General features: G+C 37.5%; 1 protein-coding gene across 4 annotated transcripts in view; it reads right to left on the bottom strand.

Annotated features, from left to right (window-relative positions):
- IFNE (interferon epsilon) overlaps window positions 1-22,700 on the bottom strand; it is an 88,575-nt gene that overhangs the window by 14,458 nt on the left and 51,417 nt on the right. For 3 of the 4 annotated variants that reach the window (XM_061425149.1, XM_061425151.1, XM_061425150.1), the window contains one exon: window positions 13,940-22,700. This exon is cut by the window's right edge. In XM_061425149.1, the coding sequence (XP_061281133.1) occupies window positions 15,434-16,015 (582 nt within the window). In that variant the 5' untranslated portion in view covers window positions 16,016-22,700 and the 3' untranslated portion in view covers window positions 13,940-15,433. Of the gene's footprint in view, window positions 1-1,421; window positions 2,018-13,939 lie in introns of those variants that run through there. The other variant, XR_009737958.1, reaches the window with a different exon arrangement.

Raw genomic sequence — 22,700 nt, 5'->3', positions numbered from 1 at the left:
TGATTCTTACAAAGTTCAGGTTTTCATGTATTTTAGAAGTTGCTTTACCAGCTGAAAACTGAAGTCTAGAATCAGCAATGGTGACCTTAAAAGCAGAGAAATATGAATTATACTCAGTGATTTAAGCCTGACAGGTTTAAATCAGTTACCATGTATTTATTTTGTATATGGTATTTATATCTTACAGAACAAAGTGTTTTCATTACCATGTATAAAATTTTATTTTGTAAACATACATGCAATTTCTCAAATGTAATGTTCTCATGTGTTCAGTTTTTAATGCACACAAAAACTGCAATCAAGTTGATGTTTTTCTGTGTGAGATCTATGCTGGAAACAAAGAATACCTGTATTTCCCTGGTTGATTTTGGGCTGAATCTCAGTGAGGTATCTTTTCTTGGGATGAGGGAGAATCTCTGGACACATGACGTAAGTCAAAGAATGATTAAGTCCACACTTTTAGGTAACAAATTTGAGGATATGGACCAATAAAGAGCTGGATGTGCTTTTATAGACAAGAACTAAGAAAGGAGACTGCAATAATAAAGCAGCAGTGCTTGAGTCACAGATCCCAGGAATGCTCCTCCACTGTATATTGATCCTGTTCTGATATTACCTTGTATCTAAACTAATGCCTTTGTTTATATCTATAAAAGAAAGCTGGAAATATGTGCAGGCAGCTGCAGTTTAGAAAGCACCATTAAAAAGCATATGTGTTTATAGCCACATCCATCCCAAGTAGAAATGTTAGAACAGGAAAACATCCTGCAGAGATAATGACTGGAGAGTGGGGGAAATGCAGTCAGTTCCACCTGTCGATTCAGACAGTCAACAAATAACCTGGGTGGAAACAGGTGTGAGTATTGGGAGAATTTGGTTTAGTTGGTCTAGCAGCCAGTCAGTATCATTCAAATATGGGTGAATGGTTATACATGTGTGTGTGTTGGGGGATTCATGTGTGTGCCTTTGTTTTTGTTTGTGTGTTGAAAGCTACTGGGTTACAGTAGCAAAAATCCTAGTGTCTACAAGGAAACAGTGTATAAAGAGCACCTAGAATATTAAGACTTTGTCAGCTATTTTTAATGTCTGAATATGTTATATGTTCTATTATTTTTTATGGCTTTGAGAAATGTTTATTAAGGTGTGAAGATAAGTTACTCCGCTCAGAAAATGGCACAGAGAAGCTATCATTGAACTCTATTGTTGAAACTATTGGTTGTGAAAGCTTAAAACTGAGTTGAAATGTTATAGCTTTGAAACCTTTTAAATGACATAATGTGCTAAATAATGTAAATCTGAAATCTTATATGAGTCAAAATATTTCTGCTAATTACCTGATGATGGATACACATTAAGTTTTCTATATTGTTTTATTTTTTGCTTGTTTTCTTTTTAAGAGGAAAATTTCATAAAAATTCTACCTTGAAGCTGTTTTCCTGGAATGTATTGTTGGTGGTTTAGTCGCTAAGTCGTGTCCAACTCTTGCAACCCCATGGACTGTACCCTGCCAGGCTCCTCTGTCCATGGGATTCTCCAGGCAAGAATACTGGAGTGGGTTGCCATTTTCTTCTCCACCTGAAATGTATCAGTTCAGTTCAGTTCAGTCGCTCAGTCGTGCCCGACTCTTTGCAACCCCATGAATCGCAGCACACCAGGCCTCCCTGTCCATTACCAACTCCCGGAGTTCGCTCAAACTCATGTCCATCGAGTTGGTGATGCCGTCCAGCCATCTCATCCTCTGTCGTCCCCTTCTCCTGCTGCCCCCAATCCCTCCCAGCATCAGGGTCTTTTCCAATGAGTCAACTCCGTACGAGGTGGCCCAAGTACTGGAGTTTCAGCTTTAGCATCATCCCTTCCAAAAAACAACCAGGGCTGATCTCCTTTAGAATGGACTGGTTGGATCTCCTTGCTGTCCGAGGGACTCTCAAGAGTCTTCTCCAACACCACAGTTCAAAAGCATCAATTCTTCAGCGCTCAGCTTTCCTCACAGTCCAACTCTCACATCCATACATGACCACTGGAAAAACCATGATTTCAATTTGAAACAGTAGAGGGCAGAATAACATTAGTCACAGAAGGCACTTGCTCATTGAGTCAATGTAAACAAATCAATCAACTGCAGGTATTCATGTCTTAGTGTATTTGGTTAGCTAACATAACACAATGTTATACTCAGCCTTAGGGAATACAATTAACACATTTTTTACCAGTGGTTATCCATTCAAATATGCTTCTTAGCAAAGAGACACCAGAGGACAAAGCTAAGTTATTAAAATCAGAATGGAAAAAGTTCCACTTCTTTCAGAAAATAATGATATTGGATGTCTGATACTGTCAGATTAGATAGTAAATAACCACACAGGACTGATGTTAGGCTGACACCCCAATTTTAAACCTTACCTTTTCCTCTTCATTTTGCATTATTTATTCTAGATTTCTGTAAACATACTTGATTTATTTCAATAGGATGGTACATGGAAGATTTTTGTACAGTTTTTTTCTAAGTTAGTTACCACAATCGATAAGGCAATCAGTAATGTGGATTTTTGATCCAACTACTGGGAACAATTCAAAACAATCTATTCATCAGTATTTAATATGAAAAAAATAAACTTTCACCTAAAATATTTTGATGTGATATTTATTAAAAAAGAAATTAGTAATATATGCATCATCTTTTAAAACCCCAAACTAGTGAGAAATAACAGAAACATGAGAATAATATCAATCGGGTTTCTTTATAAACAGGAGAAATGATAAAGTGGAATACAGGTATACCTCAGAGATTTGCAAGTTCAGTTTCAGACTACTGCAATAAAGCTAATATTGCAATAAAGTGAGTCACACAAACTTTTTTATTTTCCAGTGCATCTAAGTTCTATTTACATTATACTGTAGTCTATTAAGTGTGCAACATTATGCTAAAAAAAATGCCATACCTGAATTAAAAAATATCTTATTGCTAAAAAATGCTAACCATCATCTGAGCCTTCAGTGAGCAGTAATCTTTTGGTAATCGTAACATCAAAGATCACTGATTGTAGATCACCATAACTAATATCATAATAATTAAAAAATCTGAAATATCATGAGACTTACCAAAATGTGACATAGATACAAAGTTTGAAAAATGGTGCTGATATACTTGTTCAATGCAGGGTTGTCACAGACTTTCATTCATAAAAAATGCAATTATCTACAAAGCACAATAAAAGAAGATACGCCTGTATTCTTGCTAAAAATTAGGTTTAAAAAAATGATGCCTACCTTCCCTTCTAGTATTTAACACTGTGGTGGAATAATAACAAGTTAAAAATATATGAAGCAAATACAAGGATGCAAAATTATTACAACAAGTAGAAAATACAGTTTCCAAGGCAAAAGTAAGATTAACTTTGAGCTCTGTTAATGAACACTCCACCATAAATCTAGCCACTCTTCACTCCTCTATCACCATGGATTGGCTTTGCCAGTTTCTGAACTTCTTATAAATGAAAATAATGTTAAAATACTTTATCTGTGTCTAGTGCTTTTGCTCAATATTATGTCTGTGAAATCATCCATATTGTTTTGTGTATCAATAATTGTTACTATTATGCACTATGTTGTTGGAATAGATCAAAATATATGTGTCAATTCTATTATTAATGTAGTTTAGCTTTGTTTCTTTGGCATGTGTTGGGACTACTATGAGGAAAGCTTCTGTTAGCATATTTGGACTTTTCTTTTGGTGGATCTAAGCAATAATTTCTGTGGATATATGACACAGAAATTTCTGTGGATATATGACATATGTGGATATATGACCAGGGGTGGGTGGAGTGGCTTTGTCACAGGGTGTGCGTTTACATGTTTATCTTTATAGATAGTACCAAGCACTTTCCAAAAGTTTTAGTGGTTTATACTTCCATCATCAACAATTGTATGTCTTTTTACTTTTTATTTTTTTTACTTTTTACTTTTTTAATTTAATATTTTTAGTTTTAGCGATTCTGGTGTGTGTGCTGTGGTATGACATTTTGGCTTTAATTTGCATCCCATAAGCAGTCATGATGTTGATCACATTTTTTCAAGTTTATTGATCATTTGGAGATTCTCTTTTGTGAAGTGTGGTTTCGCAAAATATGAAGATTCTCATTTTCTTCTTGATACTGAAATACATATTTAAAAAATATGTAAGAAAGATACAGACATAAATAAGCTAGAAATGCAAGTAAGTTCATAATCTTTGGAGGTTTTTTTAACCTGGCTGGTCTGACAACATCATGATTGTCTTTGGCATTGGCATGGGATTGTTCTGATCCATCCAAAATGTGTCCTTAGTAGAGTTTCATTGTAGGTTCATACTCTGTTGGCTAATTCTGTACCAGAAGTCCTTTTCTCAATTGTCTTTCTTCCCTAAATTGCATCCTACAAGTTTTTATTTCATGTTAATTTTATCTAAGAGAAATCTTTCTGATTGAAATAGATACATGTACAGAAATTTCTGCTGTAACTTATTCAACAATTGCTGGAAGTGTTAAAGGTAAGTTTAAAGCAAGATACTGAGTTTTAGGAGTCCTTTTTAGTGAAAATATTTGCACTGAAGTGAAAATAAGTTTATACCAAGAGGCGCAGATACATAGATATAAGATCTAGAATAGTGCTGGAGAAAACAATCAGGATGTACTTTATTCATCCATAAACTACTGTGAAAAGCCATATAGCAAAGAAGACATTAGAATTCAGGAATCAGTTACTTACTCTTAAAGTTATATCAATGTTTTTATTCATTAAATGAGAAACATATATTAAAATTTTCTATTTATATATTATCAGAAAAATATGATTTTTATCCAAAATTCTGTCTGTCCCATCTTTGTATTTTAACAGAGTCTAGTGAAGTGGTTTGGTTCCTCCATACTGTCCCTGGTGATACAAAGGCTGGAGTCATCATCTTCCAGTACCAACTCTGGGAGACTGAGCTAAGACAAACTTCCTTTTCTTCAGAAAAATGGAAATACTGGACACAATTTAAAAGAGTCAATTTTAAGCACATAGCTAAGAAGAAAAAAAATGGAATGGTATGTAGGTTCCAAAAATTAAAAGGGAGTATAAAGGTCTCATTTCTTACCCTCCATTCCCTCAAATCCTACTCCCTAGAAATAATGAGACATCAGTTTTCCCCAGTGTAATCCATTTAATATCATTCAACATGTTATGAACGAGCTTGAATACTCTTTACCTAGAAGAATTTAATTGCTGTGTAGTATTCCACAGTATGAAGGGATCAGTATTTACTTAACCAAATCCTCTATAATAGCACATTTGACTACAATTACCCTTCATATAAGTAGGGCTGCAAAAAAGATTTGTATTCCCATTTGAGTAGGGAATATAAGTACCTAGAACTGCATTTGGTGAGTCCAGTGGTTCAAAAATGTTGGTAATTTTTACCAAATTAATTACTGATATTTGAAAAAGTTTATGTTTCTACTGTGTATAGGTGTCAGCTCTTATCCCAACCATCAGCAAGCTATTTTGTTCTTTATCAGATTTTTCTCTATAGAATGCTACAATTGAATCCTTGATATGTCCAAACTCATCTCTTTGTCCTTCTAATTTCAATCTATGGTAGAAATCTACCTAGCTAGAGGCATTTTGGGGACATTTTTCTCATTTATTTTAGCTCCTGAACGCTATCCTACCCACAAGAGTGTGTTCTCTCTCCCTTCCTCTTCTTCAGTTCAGTTGCTCAGTCGTGTCCGACTCTTTGTGACCCCCATGAACTGCAGCATGCCAGGCCTCCCTGTCCATCACCAACTCCCAGAGTTTACCCAAACTCATGTCTGTTGAGTCTGTGATGCCATCCAACCATCTCATCCTCTGTCATCCCCTTCTCCTGCTGCACTCAATCTTTACCAGCATTAGGGTCTTTTCAAATGAGTCAACTCTTGGCATCAGGTGGCCAAAGTACTGGAGTCTCAGCTTCAACATCAGTCCTTCCAATGAACACCCAGGACTGATCTCCTTTAGGATGGACTGCTTGGATCTCCTTGCAGTCTGAGGGACTTTCAAGAGTCTTCTCCAACACCACAGTTTAAAAGCATCAATTCTTTGGCGCTCAGCTTTCTTCACAGTCCAACTCTCACATCCATACATGACTACTGGAAAAATGATAGCCTTGACTAGATGGACCTGTGTTGGCAAAGTAATGTCTCTGCTTTTAATATGCTGTCTAGGTTCATCATAACTTTCCTTCCAAGGAGTAAGCGTCTTTTAATTACTTGGCTGCAATCACCATCTGCAGTGATTTTGGAGCCCAGAAAAATAAGTCCAGTTGCTGTTTCCACTGTTTCCCCATCTATCTGCCAGGAAGTGATGGGACCAGATGCCATGATGTTAGTTTTCTGAATGTTGAGCTTTAAGCCAAATTTTTCACTCTCCTTTCACTTTCATCAAGAGGCTCTTTAGTTCTTCTTCACTTTCTGCCATAAGGGTGGTGTCATCTGCATATCTGAGGTTATTGATATTTCTCCTGGCAATCTTGATTCCAGCTTGTGCTTCTTCCAGCCCAGCATTTCTCATGATGTACTCTGCATATAAGTTAAATAAGCAGGGTGACAATATACAGCCTTGACGTACTCATTTTCCTATTTGGAACCAGTCTGTTGTTCCATGTCCGGTTCTAAATGTTGCTTCCTGACCTGCATACAGGTTTCTCAAAAGGCAGGTCATGTGGTCTGGTATCCCATCTCCTTCAGAATTTTCCACAGTTTATTGTGATCCACAGAGTCAAAGGCTTTGGTATTCCCTTTCTTTGGGATTGGAATGAACACTGACCTTTTCCAGTCCTGTGGCTACTGCTGAGTTTTCCAAAATTGCTGACATATTGAGTGCAGCACTTTCACAGCATCATCTTTTAGGATTTGAAATAGCTCAACTGGAATTCCATCACCTCCACTAGCTTTGTTTGTAGTGATGCTTCCTAAGGCCCACTTGACTTCACATTCCAGGATGTCTGGCTCTAGGTGAGTGATCACACCATCGTGATTATCTGGGTCATGAAGATCGTATTCTTCTGTGTATTCTTGCCACCTCTTCTTAATATCTTCTGCTTCTGTTAGGTCCATAACATTTTTGTCCTTATTCAGCCCATCTTTGCATGAAATGTCCCCTTGGTATCTCTAATTTTCTTGAAGAGATCTCTAGTCTTTCTACTAGACACAAATGGGTCCTTTAAGGTATTTTTCCTATAACTACACAATTTGCTCTGGAACTATGCTTATTTCTTTCCAAGTTCCATCTGTTCTTTTTCTCCTCCACCAGTTCCTCCCTCCCAAGCAATGAGAATAGATTAGAAGATGTTACTTTAAAATGTCAGCTATATGGAATAATACACTAGCTAAGACTTCGGTTCTTAATGCTCTCAAATTAACTGTTTTGATCAGATTTATGATCACCTTAATCATCTGACATGAAACCAAATGAATCTGTTATTGAGAACAAATAAATAAATTTCCCCAGGGATCTATGCCTTGTTTAGTACAATGCTTATACTGAAACTTTACTTGGAATAAATTTTACTAAAACAACGTGCACTTAGCTCTCTTACACAGAAAAAGTTACATGATTTATGAGTCAAGGGAACCTGCCTTTTGCTTTACTCAAACCTTGCTCCACCCTTACCAAAAGTACATAGTCTCCTCCTTCAGTGATAAGAACTTAGCTGAACAGGTTTCCATACTTCTAAGAAACTGGATTCCTCTTCCATCTAATGAAAATCCATGGGACTGTTTTTGCATTATGATCCTTTCCCTGCATACTTGTAATGTGACTGTGGCTATTTGTCTCTAAATACTCATTACATGCTGGCTATTTACTGTCTACCCATAATGTTTAAGTATACAATCCAAAGAGATGAGGAAAATTGCCATCAAGTCTTCACTAATAGTTGGCAGAAAAACCGATCCAGCAGCCCCTCATTTGGGACAATAACAAGCTAGCTTTTGAAAAGAACAATGGGAAAAAGTGTTATACAACAACTATAAAACTGAGCCATTTACACCATTTGCATGTATTGTTTTCATAATTTTTCCAACATATTAAGCCTTCTATAAACTGAACAATAACTTCAAGCTGGTACCAGTGGTTTCTATATTACTTGGCAATTGAAAGCATGACTAACCATCACCAGATCGACAGGGCCAAAGGCCCATAAAGGGTGAATTCAGAAAAGGATTGTCTAAGAAGACCAGAGCAATCAGAAGAGAGGCTCCTACCTGGATTTCTGCCTTACATATCGTGCCATTACTTTACCGTGCCCTAAATATACAAGGACAGAAACCACCCTTTCAAGAGAGAAAGATAGATACTTCATTTCTTACTCCAAGAAGCAGTTTATCCAATATCCCATCTAGGAAAAGTAGAGAAATTGAAAAACAAAAATGAAAAACTTTACCCCTTAGCTGCTGTTGAGTCACTTCAGTTGTGTCCAACTCTGTGCAACCTTATGGACTATAGCTTGCCAGGCTCCTCTGTCCATGGGATTCTCCAGGCAAGAGTACTGGAGTGGGTTGCTATGTTCTCCTCCAAGGAACTTCCTGACTAGTGATCGAACCTGGGTCTCCTACATTGCAGACAGATTCTTTACCGCTGAGTCTTATCTCTAGAGAGAATCCCCTTACATATAGAACTGCCCATAACAATATGGTATTGATATATTCCTTCTTTCTTTTAATACTATATTTTAAATTTCTTTATCCATTCAATATTTAGATTGACCCTGTTATGTGCTCAGGTAAAGAGATAAGATTTCATTTGCCTACTATGAAGCGTTAATTGTTCACACTCCAGTTGGAAGAAAGAGAAGTAACTGATTACACTAAAATGTAGTTTGGGACACGGTAAAAGTTGTGATCTGGAGAGGAACAGATAGATTCAGAGAAATCAGACTATAAGGACTTTCAGTGAAGGAAAAAGTTTTAAGTGAGTCATGAATACCAAGAATGAGACATTAACACATATTAGGAAAAGAATATGCACCAAGTCAAGGAAACAGAATGTGAGTTTGGGTTTCCTATGGCCCTAAAGGGAAGTTCTATATGTTATGCCATGGAGGTCAGGTGCTGAGAAAGCAGACTTTCAGACACAATTTACCATGCAAGGAGTTTACTAGGGAGTACTCTGGGAGCAACACTTCAGGGAAGAAAAACCAGGAGGATGGAGACAGGGAATGCTGAGTTGCCATGCAGTCACAAAGTGGCCTTGGCCGATTACAGTGAGGAGCTCTGAAGGTTAGATGACCCTTCAGAGGTGGACTGAGGGGTCTGAGCCTTTATACCTCCACATCAACCAGTCACTGAATACAGGCAGACCTCAGGAAGGGAGAGAAAACTTGGGCTAAATGCCAAAAGCAATTCCAGGAATGAACCCCAAATCTCTTTATTTACCAAACATCTACACACCTCAACAGAGATTACTGAACCACTTGCCATCTTTCACCTTGGAATCCTCTATCTTTTAGAAGTTTGGTTTCCTTTGTGTCTGCAGCATATTCTTTGTCCAACTGTAGTGACTGCTATAGTTGTTTTTATTTCATTCAACCACAGGCATGAGAATCAGAAACTCTTACAGAAAGAAATTTGGTTGTACCATTTTCCTTAAAAGGCAGTTATTGCTATAGGGTGTAACTGGGGTACTGAAGTCTCTATATACACCTTCTTTAAGAGAGAAAAAGACTATCTAATCTGCTGCTGGGAAAAGGTAATGACAAAAAAACCATCCTTACCAACTACCATCTACCAACTACCTTACCATCTATAGGATGCTCACTTCTCTCCAGGTACTGCAGGAAAATGTGAGGTCAGGAATTTCAAGGAGAACAAGCCTTTATCTGTTAAAAGTCTACCATGGCCATCAAGAAATAGGAATGTGGTTAATAATGTGCAGTCACAGGATCAACAGCATCAGCTTCATCTAGGAATTGTTAGAAATGCCAATACTCAGTCCCCACCACAGACCTATTGAATCAGAAACAGTGGGGATGGAGCCATGTGATCTGTGTTTCAACAGTCCTTCACATGATTCTGATGTGCTGGAGGTGTTGTTTAATTTACTGCATGTGATGAGTATTCTAAGCCAAATCTCTACAAGGGGCCAACTTCTTTTTTTAAATTTAATTATTTTAATTAACTGATTAACTTATCTTCTGTCCACACCACATGGCATTTTGGATCTTAGTATCCTTAGTTCCCCAATTAGGGACTGAACTCATACCCCCTGCAGTGGAAGTGCAGAGTCCTAACCACTGGACAACCTGGGAATTTCCTATTGTTCTTTGTTTAAATCTCAAAAATAAAATAACTTTATTTGTCCTGGATCTAAAATGAATCCATATTTATGAGAAAACTATTTAATTAGAAAAGTGTTGGCGTGTTGCAATTCATGGGGTCACAAAAAGTCGGACGCGACTGAGCGACTGAACTGAAGAGAACGTAAATTGTATCACCCAGATGGCACTGCTATGAACATTTTAGTGTAATTTCTTTTCAGACATTTTTCACACATATTCGTAAAAAATATGATGATACTGTACTTATTACTGTGTAACCTATTTTTATTTGATTTAGTAATCTATTTAGCTCAGGACATGTAGATGTAACAATGATAATTCAGATGACTCACTGAATGAATGAACTTACCTTTACTCTGAGCTCACTCATGTATTGCTAGAAGGGTATCTAGTTTTTTAAAGTATTTCTCTTTCTTAGTATCTCTAAACTTAGAACTTTGGATTTAAAGTTTTAAAATGGTACACGTATTTCAGTTCAGTTCAGTCACTCAGTCATGTCCAATTCTTTGCGACCCCATGAACTGAAGCACACCACGCCTCCCTGTCCATCACCAACTCCCAGAGTTCACTCAAACTCACGTCCATCAAGTCGGTGATGCCATCCAGCCATCTCATCCTCTGTCGTCCCCTTCTCCTCCTGCCCCCAATCCCTTCCAGCATCAGAGTCTTTTCCAATGAGTCAACTCTTCACATGAGGTAGCCAAAGTACTGGAGTTTCAGCTTTAGCATCATTCCTTCCAAAGAACACCCAGGACTGATCTTCAGAATGGACTGGTTGGATCTCCTTGCAGTCCGAGGGACTTTCAAGAGTCTTCTCCAACACCATAGTTCAAAAGCACCAATTCTCCGGCACTCAGCTTTCTTCACAGTCCAACTCTCACATCCATACATGACCACTGGAAAAACCATAGCCTTGACTAGACGGACCTTTTTGGCAAAGTAATGTCTGCTTTTGAATATGCTATCTAGGTTAGTCACAACTTTCCTTCCAAGGAGTAAGCGTCTTTTAATTACTTGGCTGCAATCACCAACTGCAGTGATTTTGGAGGCCCAAAAAATAAATTCTGACACTGTTTCCACTGTTTCCCCATCTATTTCCCATGAAGTGATGGGACCGGATGCCATGATCTTCGTTTTCTGAATGTTGAGCTTTAAGCCAAATTTTTCACTCTCCTCTTTCACCTTCATCAAGAGGCTTTTTAGTTCTTCTTCACTTTCTGCCATAAGGGTGGTGCCATTCACATATCTGAGGTTATTGATATTTCTCCCGGCAATCTTGATTCCAGCTTGTGCTTCTTCCAGCCCAGCGTTTCTCATGATTAGTTTGTATTAGGCAGCTAAGGCAGTCATATAAGCAGGATGTCAACTTAAGCTAAATGTCTGGGGAAACATTAGTATGTAAAGTATTGGTTTTGGCTTCTAAATATTATCTGCTGTAAGTTTCCACTTGGCAGCTTCCACATGGAGAAGTGTTCTGTTCACCTTAGTTCTGAGGAAAGAAATGTCTAGGGGTGAAGATACACTGTAATCAAGTAATTCAAGATTTTGAGAGTATGGGAACTTGAATAAGGAAATCCAAAAGCAAATTATTATCATTATTGTCATCTTTATATTTGCCAGTAATATTATACAATGCTGTTCAGGTCTGTAGTGTCTAGAATACAATGCAAGCTTTGAGTCAGGCAGACTTGAGAGGCAGTCTTTACTCTGGCATTTGCTCACTCCGTGGCTTGCTACATTACTTTGAGTCAGTTACATACTTGACTTTTAAAGTCTTGTTCTCACCTGAGGAAAGAAGATCATATCAGAAACTACCTTGCAAGATTAACCGGAGAATTGAATAACATGTTAAAAAATGTGTTTGGTTTTGAAAACGTTCCTGGTTTAAAGAAAACAACAAAAATTCTATAGGCATGAGAAGCAAATAACCTGTAAGGACAGTTGAATTGATAAATACTTCTCCTTTCTCCACTTCCCTATCTCTGCGTGAACTTGAAGGTACCTGGGCTGAAATGTGAAGCTGACAGACTTTGTCCTGACTGCCCAGCCTCTGCTTCCTCGCCCTCTGTCACTGCTGCAGCTGACCCTGCCTAGGTCTCAGGATCCTATTTAGTTCTTCCGCGTTCCTTTCAAGCCAAATCTGGAAGCACTGGCCAACAGTTAACACACGTTAATTAAACTGAAAAGGAATATGCTCCTCAGCAGGCTTTTACAGCCAGCGATGACTTTTAACTAGAATTATACAATGAACCTGAAGCAGAGCACGCCATAAAGTAATAGAATGAGCACCAAATTTCTGGGCCACAGCTATGCGTCTCACATTGATGACTGTGGAAAAGTCACCAAGCCTTAGTGACCTTCAGTTTCTCCAGCCTCACATTTGTTCCATGATGATTTTGGGGAGCTCCTGGGTGGAAGAGCTGGAAGCCCTTCCTCATCAGCATCTCCTCTCCTTTGACATTGGTACCCTTCTTTCCAGCTCTCCTCCCACCCAGCCCTTGCTCCGGGCCAACCCAAGGGCAGGCTGGCTCATTCCTGTTTCTTCTAGCCCTCACCTAACACTTCCTTTGACCAACAGGACTCCTCCATGTATATTTCTGATAACTGTGACTTGTTAGATATATTTTATTATTTTAATTTGTACCTTTCAAATGACTAAAAATCAAAATATAAAAATATGTGGTAAAGCCTCTTCTACCCTGTCCTCCTCCCTTAGTTTCTCTCCCCAACCTACCCCACAAAATATAGGTTATCATCACTGTAATTTATTGCTTGTATATTTGTGATTTATTCATACATAAGGTCAAATATAAAAAATTTGTATTACATTTTAATCTCAAATGCAGCATTTTATATACAGTCTGCATCTTGCCTATTTTTATGTTTTTTTTTTCCCCCCTAGTATGGTAACAGCACCTCATTCTTTCCTCCAGCTGAATAGTTTTCCTTTGTGTGAATATGTCTTAACTGTCTCTAACTGGAAGGATTTGGGTGTTTTCCTGTCTTTTGATATTATATATAATGTTGCAATGAATAATGCTGTATGTAAGTCACTTCACATGGATGCAAGTGTTTTTATAGGACACATTGCAGACCTGCATTTGATGAATAAAGGTATACATGCATCTGTGATTTTAACAGAGTTCACCAATTTGCTCCACAGTGACTGTGCCAGTTTCTGGTGCTCTGGAAAATTATAAGAGCATCCCTCCTCCAAAGTCTCCATGACAGTGTTTTAAAAATTGAATTCAGTCTCATCTATCTGATCGGTTGTAAATGGCATATTATTCACTTTTAATTTCTATTTTTAATTGTTATGTTTGAGGTTGAACCTCTTTTCATGCATTTATTTTTTCCTCTGCAAACTGCTTATTCATGTCCTTTGGCCTTACTTCTATTGTGTTGCCTATAACAAATAATCAGTTATTTTCAGAACTTGCAAGATAAATTATTCCTAATATTTCTCATTGTTGCTATCAATTTCTGGCAAATAAAGAAATCACTGGACAGCACTCAGAATGGGAGAAAGTATTTACAAATGAAGCAAATGACAAGGTATTAATATCAAAAATATACAAACAGCTCATGCAGCTCAGTAGCAAAAAAAAAACAATCAAAACATGAATGGAGACATACAGATGGATAACAAAGACATACAGATGGCTAACAAACACATGAAAAGATGCTCAACATTCACTAAATAGAGGAATCAAAACTATAGTGGGGTATCACCTCATACCAGTCAGACTAGCCATCATCAAAAAACCTACAAATAATGAATCCTAGACAGAGTATGGAGAAAAGAGAAACCTTTTACACTGTTGGTGGGGTGTAAGCTGACACAGAGACTATGGGGAACAGTATGGAAGTGCCTTCAAAAATTAAAAATAGAATTACCATATGGCTCAGCAATCCCACTCCCAGGCATATAACTGGAGAAAACTATAATTCAAAAAAATACATGCACCCCAATGTTCACTGTAGCACTATTTACAATAGCAGGACATAGAAGCAACTTAACTGTCCATCAGCAGAGGAATGGATAAAGAGGATAATATTTCATTATATATATAATTACATAATATTACTACTCAGCCAGAAAAAGGAATGCAATTGTGCCACTTGTGGAGACATAGATGGACCTAGAGACTGTCATATAGAGTGGAGTAAGTCAGAAAGACAAGACAAATATTATATAATTGTCACCTATATATGGAATCTAGAAAATGATACAGATGAACTTATGTGCACAACAGAAATAGAGACACAGACAGAGAGAATAAATATATGGATATCAATAGGGAAAGGGAGGTGGATCAGATGGTAAAGAATGTGCCTACAATGCAGGAGACCTGGGTTTGATCCTTGGGTCAAGAAGATCCCCTGGAGAAGGGAATGGCTACCCACTCCAATATTCTTGCCTGGAGAATTCCATGGACAAAGGAGCCTGGTGGGCTACAGTCCATGGGGTTGCAAAGAGTTGGACACGACTGAGCAACTAACACTTTCACTTTCATGTATAAAATAGATAACTAATAAGAATCTACTATATAGCACAGGGAACTCTACTCAATGCTCCGTGGTGACCTAAATGGGAAGGAAATCTAAAAAAGAGGGAATATATGTATACATATGGTTCATTCACTTTGCTGTACAGCAGAAGCTAACACAACATTTTAAAGCAATTATACTCCAATACAAATTAATTAAAAAAAAGAAATCACTGGGATGAATATTCAATGATAAGCAGAGTATTACAGTGAAGATAAAGTTCATTATATCTACTTGGCCAGTTTTTATGAAAATATACTAATTTGAAGAAAATTATGAAATATTAATGATTCACTTCAATTCATGAAAATTTCAGATGGACAGAAAATACAAAGTGACATTACAAAATAAAAACAACTGTAGTCAATGTGCATCATCTTTAAAGCAAAGATATACACACACACATACACACACACACACACACAAACACACAAAACCAAAGAACAGTACTACTTTAAAACAAAAAGAAAATAATAGTGCCTGGAGAAATCCCACTACCCCTCCATGCTATGCTTTTAAAGCCTGCAGTCGGCTGTTCCTTCACATGGGTCAAGTTTCCATGCCCTGTTCACTCAGCTTTCTTGTGAGTCGGAATACCAAGAACAGACAACGGTTGATTTCCACTTGGACAATAGTCCAGGCACAGCTGCTATAGTCCTGGCTTTCCAGGTAATCATGGATCCTTTGGAAATACATTTTAACCTGTAATCTAAGGTTCTCACTGCCCAAGGTGTCACTTTTCTGCTTTGCTTGCAGTCTCATGAGTGCTTCTAGGTATTCCAGCTGTTGATGAAGTTCAACAAGGAACTTTTCTGTGTGACTTTCCTCCCAACCATCCAGAGATACAATTGCCCTAAAGAGGCTGAAGATCTGTTGAAGCATCTCATGAAGAATGGCCAGTACTTGTCCTTTCTGATACTGGTGAGGATTCACAGACTTCTGGGGAAGCAGGAAGTGTTTCCTGTGTGGTAGACACTGCTGAACTGACGAGGTCTGCAGTTTATTCAAAAGTTTTAAACTCTCTTGGTTCACTCTCCTTTGCTGGCAAAGAACCAGTTTCAGCTCTTGGGAGCAAACAGTGGAAGAAGCCAACAGAACCAACACAATTTCAAAGAAAGCCTTGTTAATCATGGTGAAGGTCAAATATTCCACTTATCTCTGTGCAGACTGGATAAAGCCTAGACTCTAGTGATTATTTGTTTTGTACATCTTAGACTATTCTGGAAAGTGTTCTCTTTTGTAGTTTTGTTTTCTAATGTTGTCATTTCTCCAAGTTTACATGTTAAGCTTTCTGGTTCCCTTTTCACAAGGTTTACGGGACATTTCTTCCACTTTCCATTGTGTTGGTTTATTTGAGGAAGTAATCAAAAGAATTTGTTTTCTCTGCATGTGTTCCTTGAGACAATAACAGACCAGTCATGCAAAATGATCTTCTATTACTCTCATTATTTATTATACACAAAGTTTCACTCAACACAATATGCTTTCTAAATATTTAGTCAAGCTTATTAAAGTTCTTTTATTGAGAGTAAGTTTTTCTTTTTAAAGGAATGGTCTTTCATGGAGTTATGTTTATCAGAGGCTTAGCAGCACCTATATGGTGTATGTGCAGGTGTGCTAAGTCACTTCAGTCATGTCCGACTTTTTGCGACCCTAGACTGGGGCCCGCCATGTTCCTCTTGTCCATGGAAATCTCTAGGCAAGAATACTGGAGTGGGTTGCCACGCCCTCCTCCAGGAGACCTCTGACCCAGGGATGGAACCCAGATCTCTTACATCTGCTGCATTGGCTGGTGGGTTCTTTACCACCACCACCACCTGGGAAGCCATAACACAGGCAAAAATTAAACAAGAAAAATTTAACTGAGTAAATTTAAAGGTCAAATTGGTTCCACCGAGCTATAGCAAAGGAAAGGTTTTTAAAGTAGAAAGGGGGCAGAAAAACGAAAATTATTAACAAAAAAAGTACTGTTTCAGGCAAAGTTGCCTTCCTAAGGGGGATGGAGGTACCTATATGCAGATTACTTCACTACTGCTAACCAGGTAATTCTAGGTTGACTGGTTAAAGGTTACATTCCTGGGGTGTTGAAATTGCAATTAAGTTAAATATTAAGTCTTGGTTTACTGGCATGGAGTTTAGCATAAGTAATTCCATTTTGGGTCTGTTGTCTCCTTTTTACACTACTAAATTTTAAACCTCAAGTAGAACTGTATCTTTGCATAAATGCTTGAGCAGATTAACCTTAAGATATGTATCAGCAATCTTAAATTGCTTTGTGTCTTAGCCAAGCAGTTCAATATCTAAGATTCTAGCCTACGGAAGTAATATAAAAAGGAAAATATTAGCAAAAGAAGATTGTTATAAAATTATTGCAACTGCAGAACATTACAGACACCATATAGGTCCAACAATAGTGGAATGGTTAAATAAATGTTGGGAAATCCGCATAATGAAATGCTATGTAAACATTATAAATAATCACATCATATGTGGAAAGAGTTTGGGAGCAGTTGATTAGTCTATATTCCCTAGGGTACCAATAACTAAGGAAAACCAATGTGGCTAGTTTACATCAGTAATGCTTCTTGAATTACAAGTTCCGTATTCTTTTTTTAACAACTACCTTTTAAATTAATTAATTTTTTGATTGTGATGGCCTTTGTTGCTGCATGCAGCTTTCTCTAGGTGAGGTAAGTTGGGGCTACTCTTGGTTGTGGTGCATGGGGTTCTCATTGTGGTGGCTTCTCTTGTTACAGAGCACAGGCTCTAGGTACACAGGCTTTACAAGATGCAGCACCTGGGTCCAGCAGTCACAGCACGTGAGCTCAGTAGTTGTGGTGCAGGGGTTTAGTTGCCCCACGGCATGTGGAACTTCCCCAGATCAGGAATTGAACCTGTGTCCCCTGCATTGGCAGACAAGCGGATTCTTATTCACTGTACCACCAGGAAGTCTCCAGTTCCATATTCTAAATTCTTCAGAATAAACCCCCAATCAACCGTTCCAATCTTATCTCTCACTGTTGCTCCAAATGTGGTATATGTGTGCACACTCAGTTGTTTCAGTCGTGTCTGACTCTTTGTGACTCTATGGGTTGTAGCCTGCCAGGCTCCTCTGTCCATGGGATTGTCCAGACTTGTGTGTGTATGTTTAGTAATATTTTCTTTCTCTAAAACATCACTTGTTGCCTCCTTCATTCCCAGTACCTGTCTGTCCAAGGACTAAGGACTACTTCTCCTTTAGGGCCTAGACTGCTCCCAGGGAGCTATAATCTCTTCTCTGCATCCTCACAGAACTTTGCACCTTTTAAGACACTTTTCTTGGTCTGTCTTATAAATGGTTATTTATTTAATTGTCTTACAACCTTCTAACATTAAGACCTCTTATGAATGTGTAATAAACACTCCTATTTTTACTGTCTATACAACTATGCTGCTACTGCTGCTAAGTCACTTCAGTCGTGTCCGACTCTGTGCGACCCCATAGATGGCAGCCCACCAGGCTCCCCCGTCCCTGGGATTCTCCAGGCAAGAACACTGGAGTGGGTTGCCACTTCCTTCTCCAATGCATGAAAGTGAAAAGTGAAAGTGAAGTTGCTTAGTCGTGTCCGACTCTTAGCGACCCCATGGACTGCAGCCCACCAGGCTCCTCCATCCATGGGATTTTCCAGGCAAGAGTACTGGAGTGGGGTGCCATTGCCTTCTCTGCTATACAATTACAGTAGGAGCTTAATAAACCCATGTTGTCTTGGACTGACAATGTGCTCTACCACAAAGTAATACAAGATGTTACATCTCATATTTGACCTTTTTTTTTTTTTTTTTTTTTTTGCAGGTCACTGAGTGAGATCACAAGTGCTGGAAAAAGAATATAAACATGCGTGGCCTCATTATCCACCAGCTCAATTATATGTTGGTGTCATTTAGTCATTCTGATCTTAATAAATTAAGTCAACATGGTCCATGGAGGAATCTTTTCCTGTTCAAAAGTTCAACTACATCAATCAAAAGGTTTCAAACATTTTGGGTGCTGTGGAATTTGAACTTTCAGATCCAGGTCCATGAGAGTCAAATTACAGAAATGTCTTATCTGAGCTAACAAGGTAAACAGGCTTTAAGCTGATGTCAAGGAGTGGGAGTTGGCAAGAAAAGAAAACTTCACACTGAACTGGACAGAGTAGAAACCATTCAAAGGTAGTTATGTCATGTTAAACTTTGTGCCCATGACTATAAACTTAACATCCAAGCCATGTATAGTTTGCACTGAATATTGTTCTGTAAATCATGTCCTCTTTGAAAAGTTTTTAAACTCTTCACAGGATCAAAAATTACCTAGTAATTCCATTACAGTTATTAGTTATTTGACATCTGTACCTTGTGTTTCTCTGCTTGCTGGTGTCATCAGGATGACAAATGTCTCAATACTTCATTCATGTTTTCACATCCAGGGCAACTAGTAACTTTATAAAGTGACTCAGTGGCCAAAGGGCTCTGTTCCTTCCCACTGGCTGCTACAGAAGCCAAGTGCTTAAGGAAATGGTAGAGAAAAAGAAGAAATTTGTCACATATTATCAGCTGAATTATGGAATTTGGATTTTGAAGTCACAAAGACCTGGAATGGAATATTCTCTCTACCATCTGCTGGTTGTGTGACTTTGTGAAAATTACTTAATCTCTATCTGCCTCAGCTTTTTAATCTCTAATTTATAAAACAGTTTTAAGGATTAGCAGATAAAATATTATAAATAAAAATATAGTATGGTGCCTAAGGGTTCCCCTGGTGGCTTAGTGGTAAAGAATCCACCTGCCAATGCAGGATTCGTGGGTTTGATCCCTGAGTTGGGAAAAGCCCCTGGAGAAGGAAATGGCAACCCACTTCAGTATTCTTACCTGGGAAATTCCATGGACAGAGGAGACTGGAAGGCTACAGTTCACAGGGTCACAGAAGAGTCAGACACAGCTTAGCGATCAAACAGTAGCAACAACATGGTGCCTAAACTGTGATAAATAACTAATACATATTTGTTGACTTCCACTTAACAAATACTAAATCAGCCACATTCTTCCTAGGGATTCATAGTTATGGTAAAATATTTTTATAGATAGAACAGAAGAATTAAAAATGAAACATTTTTATCTTCTTGTGGCTCTTTTGAGCTGAGTTGCTCTGGGCTTCTGAAAGGGTCTGATGTCACTATATCTCCTCCCTTAAACCCTTTGTACTGTTGTTGTCAGACATTTTCATATGTTTTAAACCTCAAATGCATTGATATTGGTCCTTTAAATTAGTCAATTACATTGTACTTGTAATAGTAGAGAGATTTTGGAAATCTGTTTTCTATATTTACTCACATATTCACTATCTAACCAGCCATACCTACCATTATCACACATTTACCTACACAGATACCATTTCTAGTGGTCTTCATTCTTTTTTAAAAAATTTTTATTGAAGTATAGTTGATTTAGAATGCTGTGTTAACTTCTGCTGTATAGCAAAGTGATTAAGTTGTACAAATGCATACAATCTTTTTTATTCTTTTTCATTATGGTTTATCACAGGATACTGAAATATAGTTCCCTGTGCTATGCATGATGACCTTGTTTTTTGTCCTTCATTCCTTCTTATAGATCTAAATTTCTATGCGGTATTTCTTTCTTCTTGAATAACTTCCTTTAATGTGTCTTGTATTTCAGTTTGACTAGCAATAAATTCTCTTGGCTTTTGTTTGTCTGAAACATTTTTTTCATTTTTCAAACACTTTTTACTAGGTATAGAATTTTAAAATGACAGGCTTTTTTCCCTTTCAGAACTGTATTAAAGGTATTGTCCCACTGTCTTTTGGTTTGTATAATTTCTGAAGAGAAGATTGCTATCATTCTTAATTTTATTCCCCTGTACATAATGTTTCTCCTTGTTCTCTGACAGCTTTTAAGATTTTCTCTCTGTAATTATTTTCAGCAATTTGATTATGATGTGCCTTGAGGTAATTTTCTTCTTGTGTCTTCTACTTGGGAGTTTCTTGAATCTGTGCTTCTATAATTTTCATCAAAATCAGATAAGTTTTAGACCTTACTTTTTCCAACATTTTTCATCTTTTTTTAGGACTCTGTTGTGGATATGTCAGACCATTCAGTAGTATCATATGGGCCAATGATGTTTTGTTCATTTAGTCTTTTTCTCTTTTGTTTTTGATAGTTCAATGGCTATAACTTCAAGTTCATCTATATTTTCTTCCTCTCTTAATTTCAAACTCTGACAATCAACTCAATGAGATCACTGATACGTTTGGGTTTTCTCCTCCTCCTCCTCCTCATGCTGCAGCCTAGAAATTTTCTACATAGTAAGCAGGAGCAATTTTTCTACATAGTAAGCTAACTATATTTATTTCCTTTTTCTCAAGGATCATTATTCTATGTTTCCTATTACTCAATATCTGAAAGCTATTGTATTGTATCATATGTTTTATTTTGTTTTTCAGTTGTTTAAAAGTGGGAGGGTGCATTGAGTCATCTATCATGCCTGGAAGTTGAAGTTCTCTCAACATTAATGATCTAAATTAGAAGCTAGCAAACTACAACCCATGGGTCAAATCCAGTTTGCTACTTGTTTTCATAAATAAAGTTTTATGGGAGCACAACTGTGCCCATTCAATTATGTATCACATATAACACTTTCATGCTCTAACTGGAGACTTGAGTAGTTGTGACAAAAATAGGCTTTGTGAGTGACTTCTTAGTTTATCATCTGAATGTATGTTTCTGTTTATTCATGTTTTCCATAAATTGAAGATCTAATGTGACATTTCTCCAAAGAAAACATACAGATGGCCAATAAACACATGAAAATATGCTCAACATTACTATTAGAGAAATATAAATAAAAATACAATAAGGTATCTCCTCACATTGGTCAGAATGGCCAGCATCAAAAAACCTGCCAATGATACATGCTGGAGAAAGTGTGGAGAAAAGGGAACCCTCATGCACTGTTTCTGGAATGTAAATTGATACAGTCACTATGGAAAACAGTATGGACATACCTTAAACTAAAAATAGAACTACCATATAACCCATAAGTTCCACAACTGACCATATACCCAGAGAAAACCATAATTCAAAAAGATACATGCACCCCAGTGTTCACTGCAGCATTATTTACAATAGCCAGGACATGGAAACAACCTACATGTCCAGCCACAGTGGAATGGATAAAGAAGATGTGGTACATATATACAATGGAATATTACTCAGCCATAAAAAGGGATGAAATTGGGTCATTCGTAGAGATGTGGATGGACATAGAGAATGTCATACAGAATGAAGTCAGAAAGAGAAAATCAAATATAGTATAGTAATGCATATATGTGGAATCTAGAAAAATAATATAGATGATATTATTTACAGAGCAGAAATAGAGACACAGACACAGAGAACAAATGTATGGATACCAAGGGGAAAAGTGAGGGGGCGTAAGTGGGAGACTGGATTGACAGGTGTACTACTGATACTACGTATAAAACAGACCGTGAATCAGAACATATTGTATAGCACAGGTAACTCTACTTAATGCACTGTGGTGACCTGAATGGGAAGGTAGTCCGAAAGGGAGAGGGTATATGTATATGTATAGCTGATTCATTTTGCTGTACAGTAGAAACTAACACAACACTGTAAAGCTACTATCCTCCAATACAGATGAGCCTAAAAAATAAAAAAAATTTATGCTGTAATTAGAATCCTGACTACCTCTCTGAGTTAAAAATGCACCAAAACAGTTCATTAGTAAGGAAGGTATTTAAACCACAGAATGGCAGTA

This window comes from Bos javanicus, chromosome 8, assembly GCF_032452875.1.
Source record: "Bos javanicus breed banteng chromosome 8, ARS-OSU_banteng_1.0, whole genome shotgun sequence".
Taxonomy (NCBI): Eukaryota; Metazoa; Chordata; class Mammalia; order Artiodactyla; family Bovidae; genus Bos; species Bos javanicus.
Note: the sequence above shows the minus strand (reverse complement) of the source record. Positions and strands in the feature narration are given on the sequence as shown.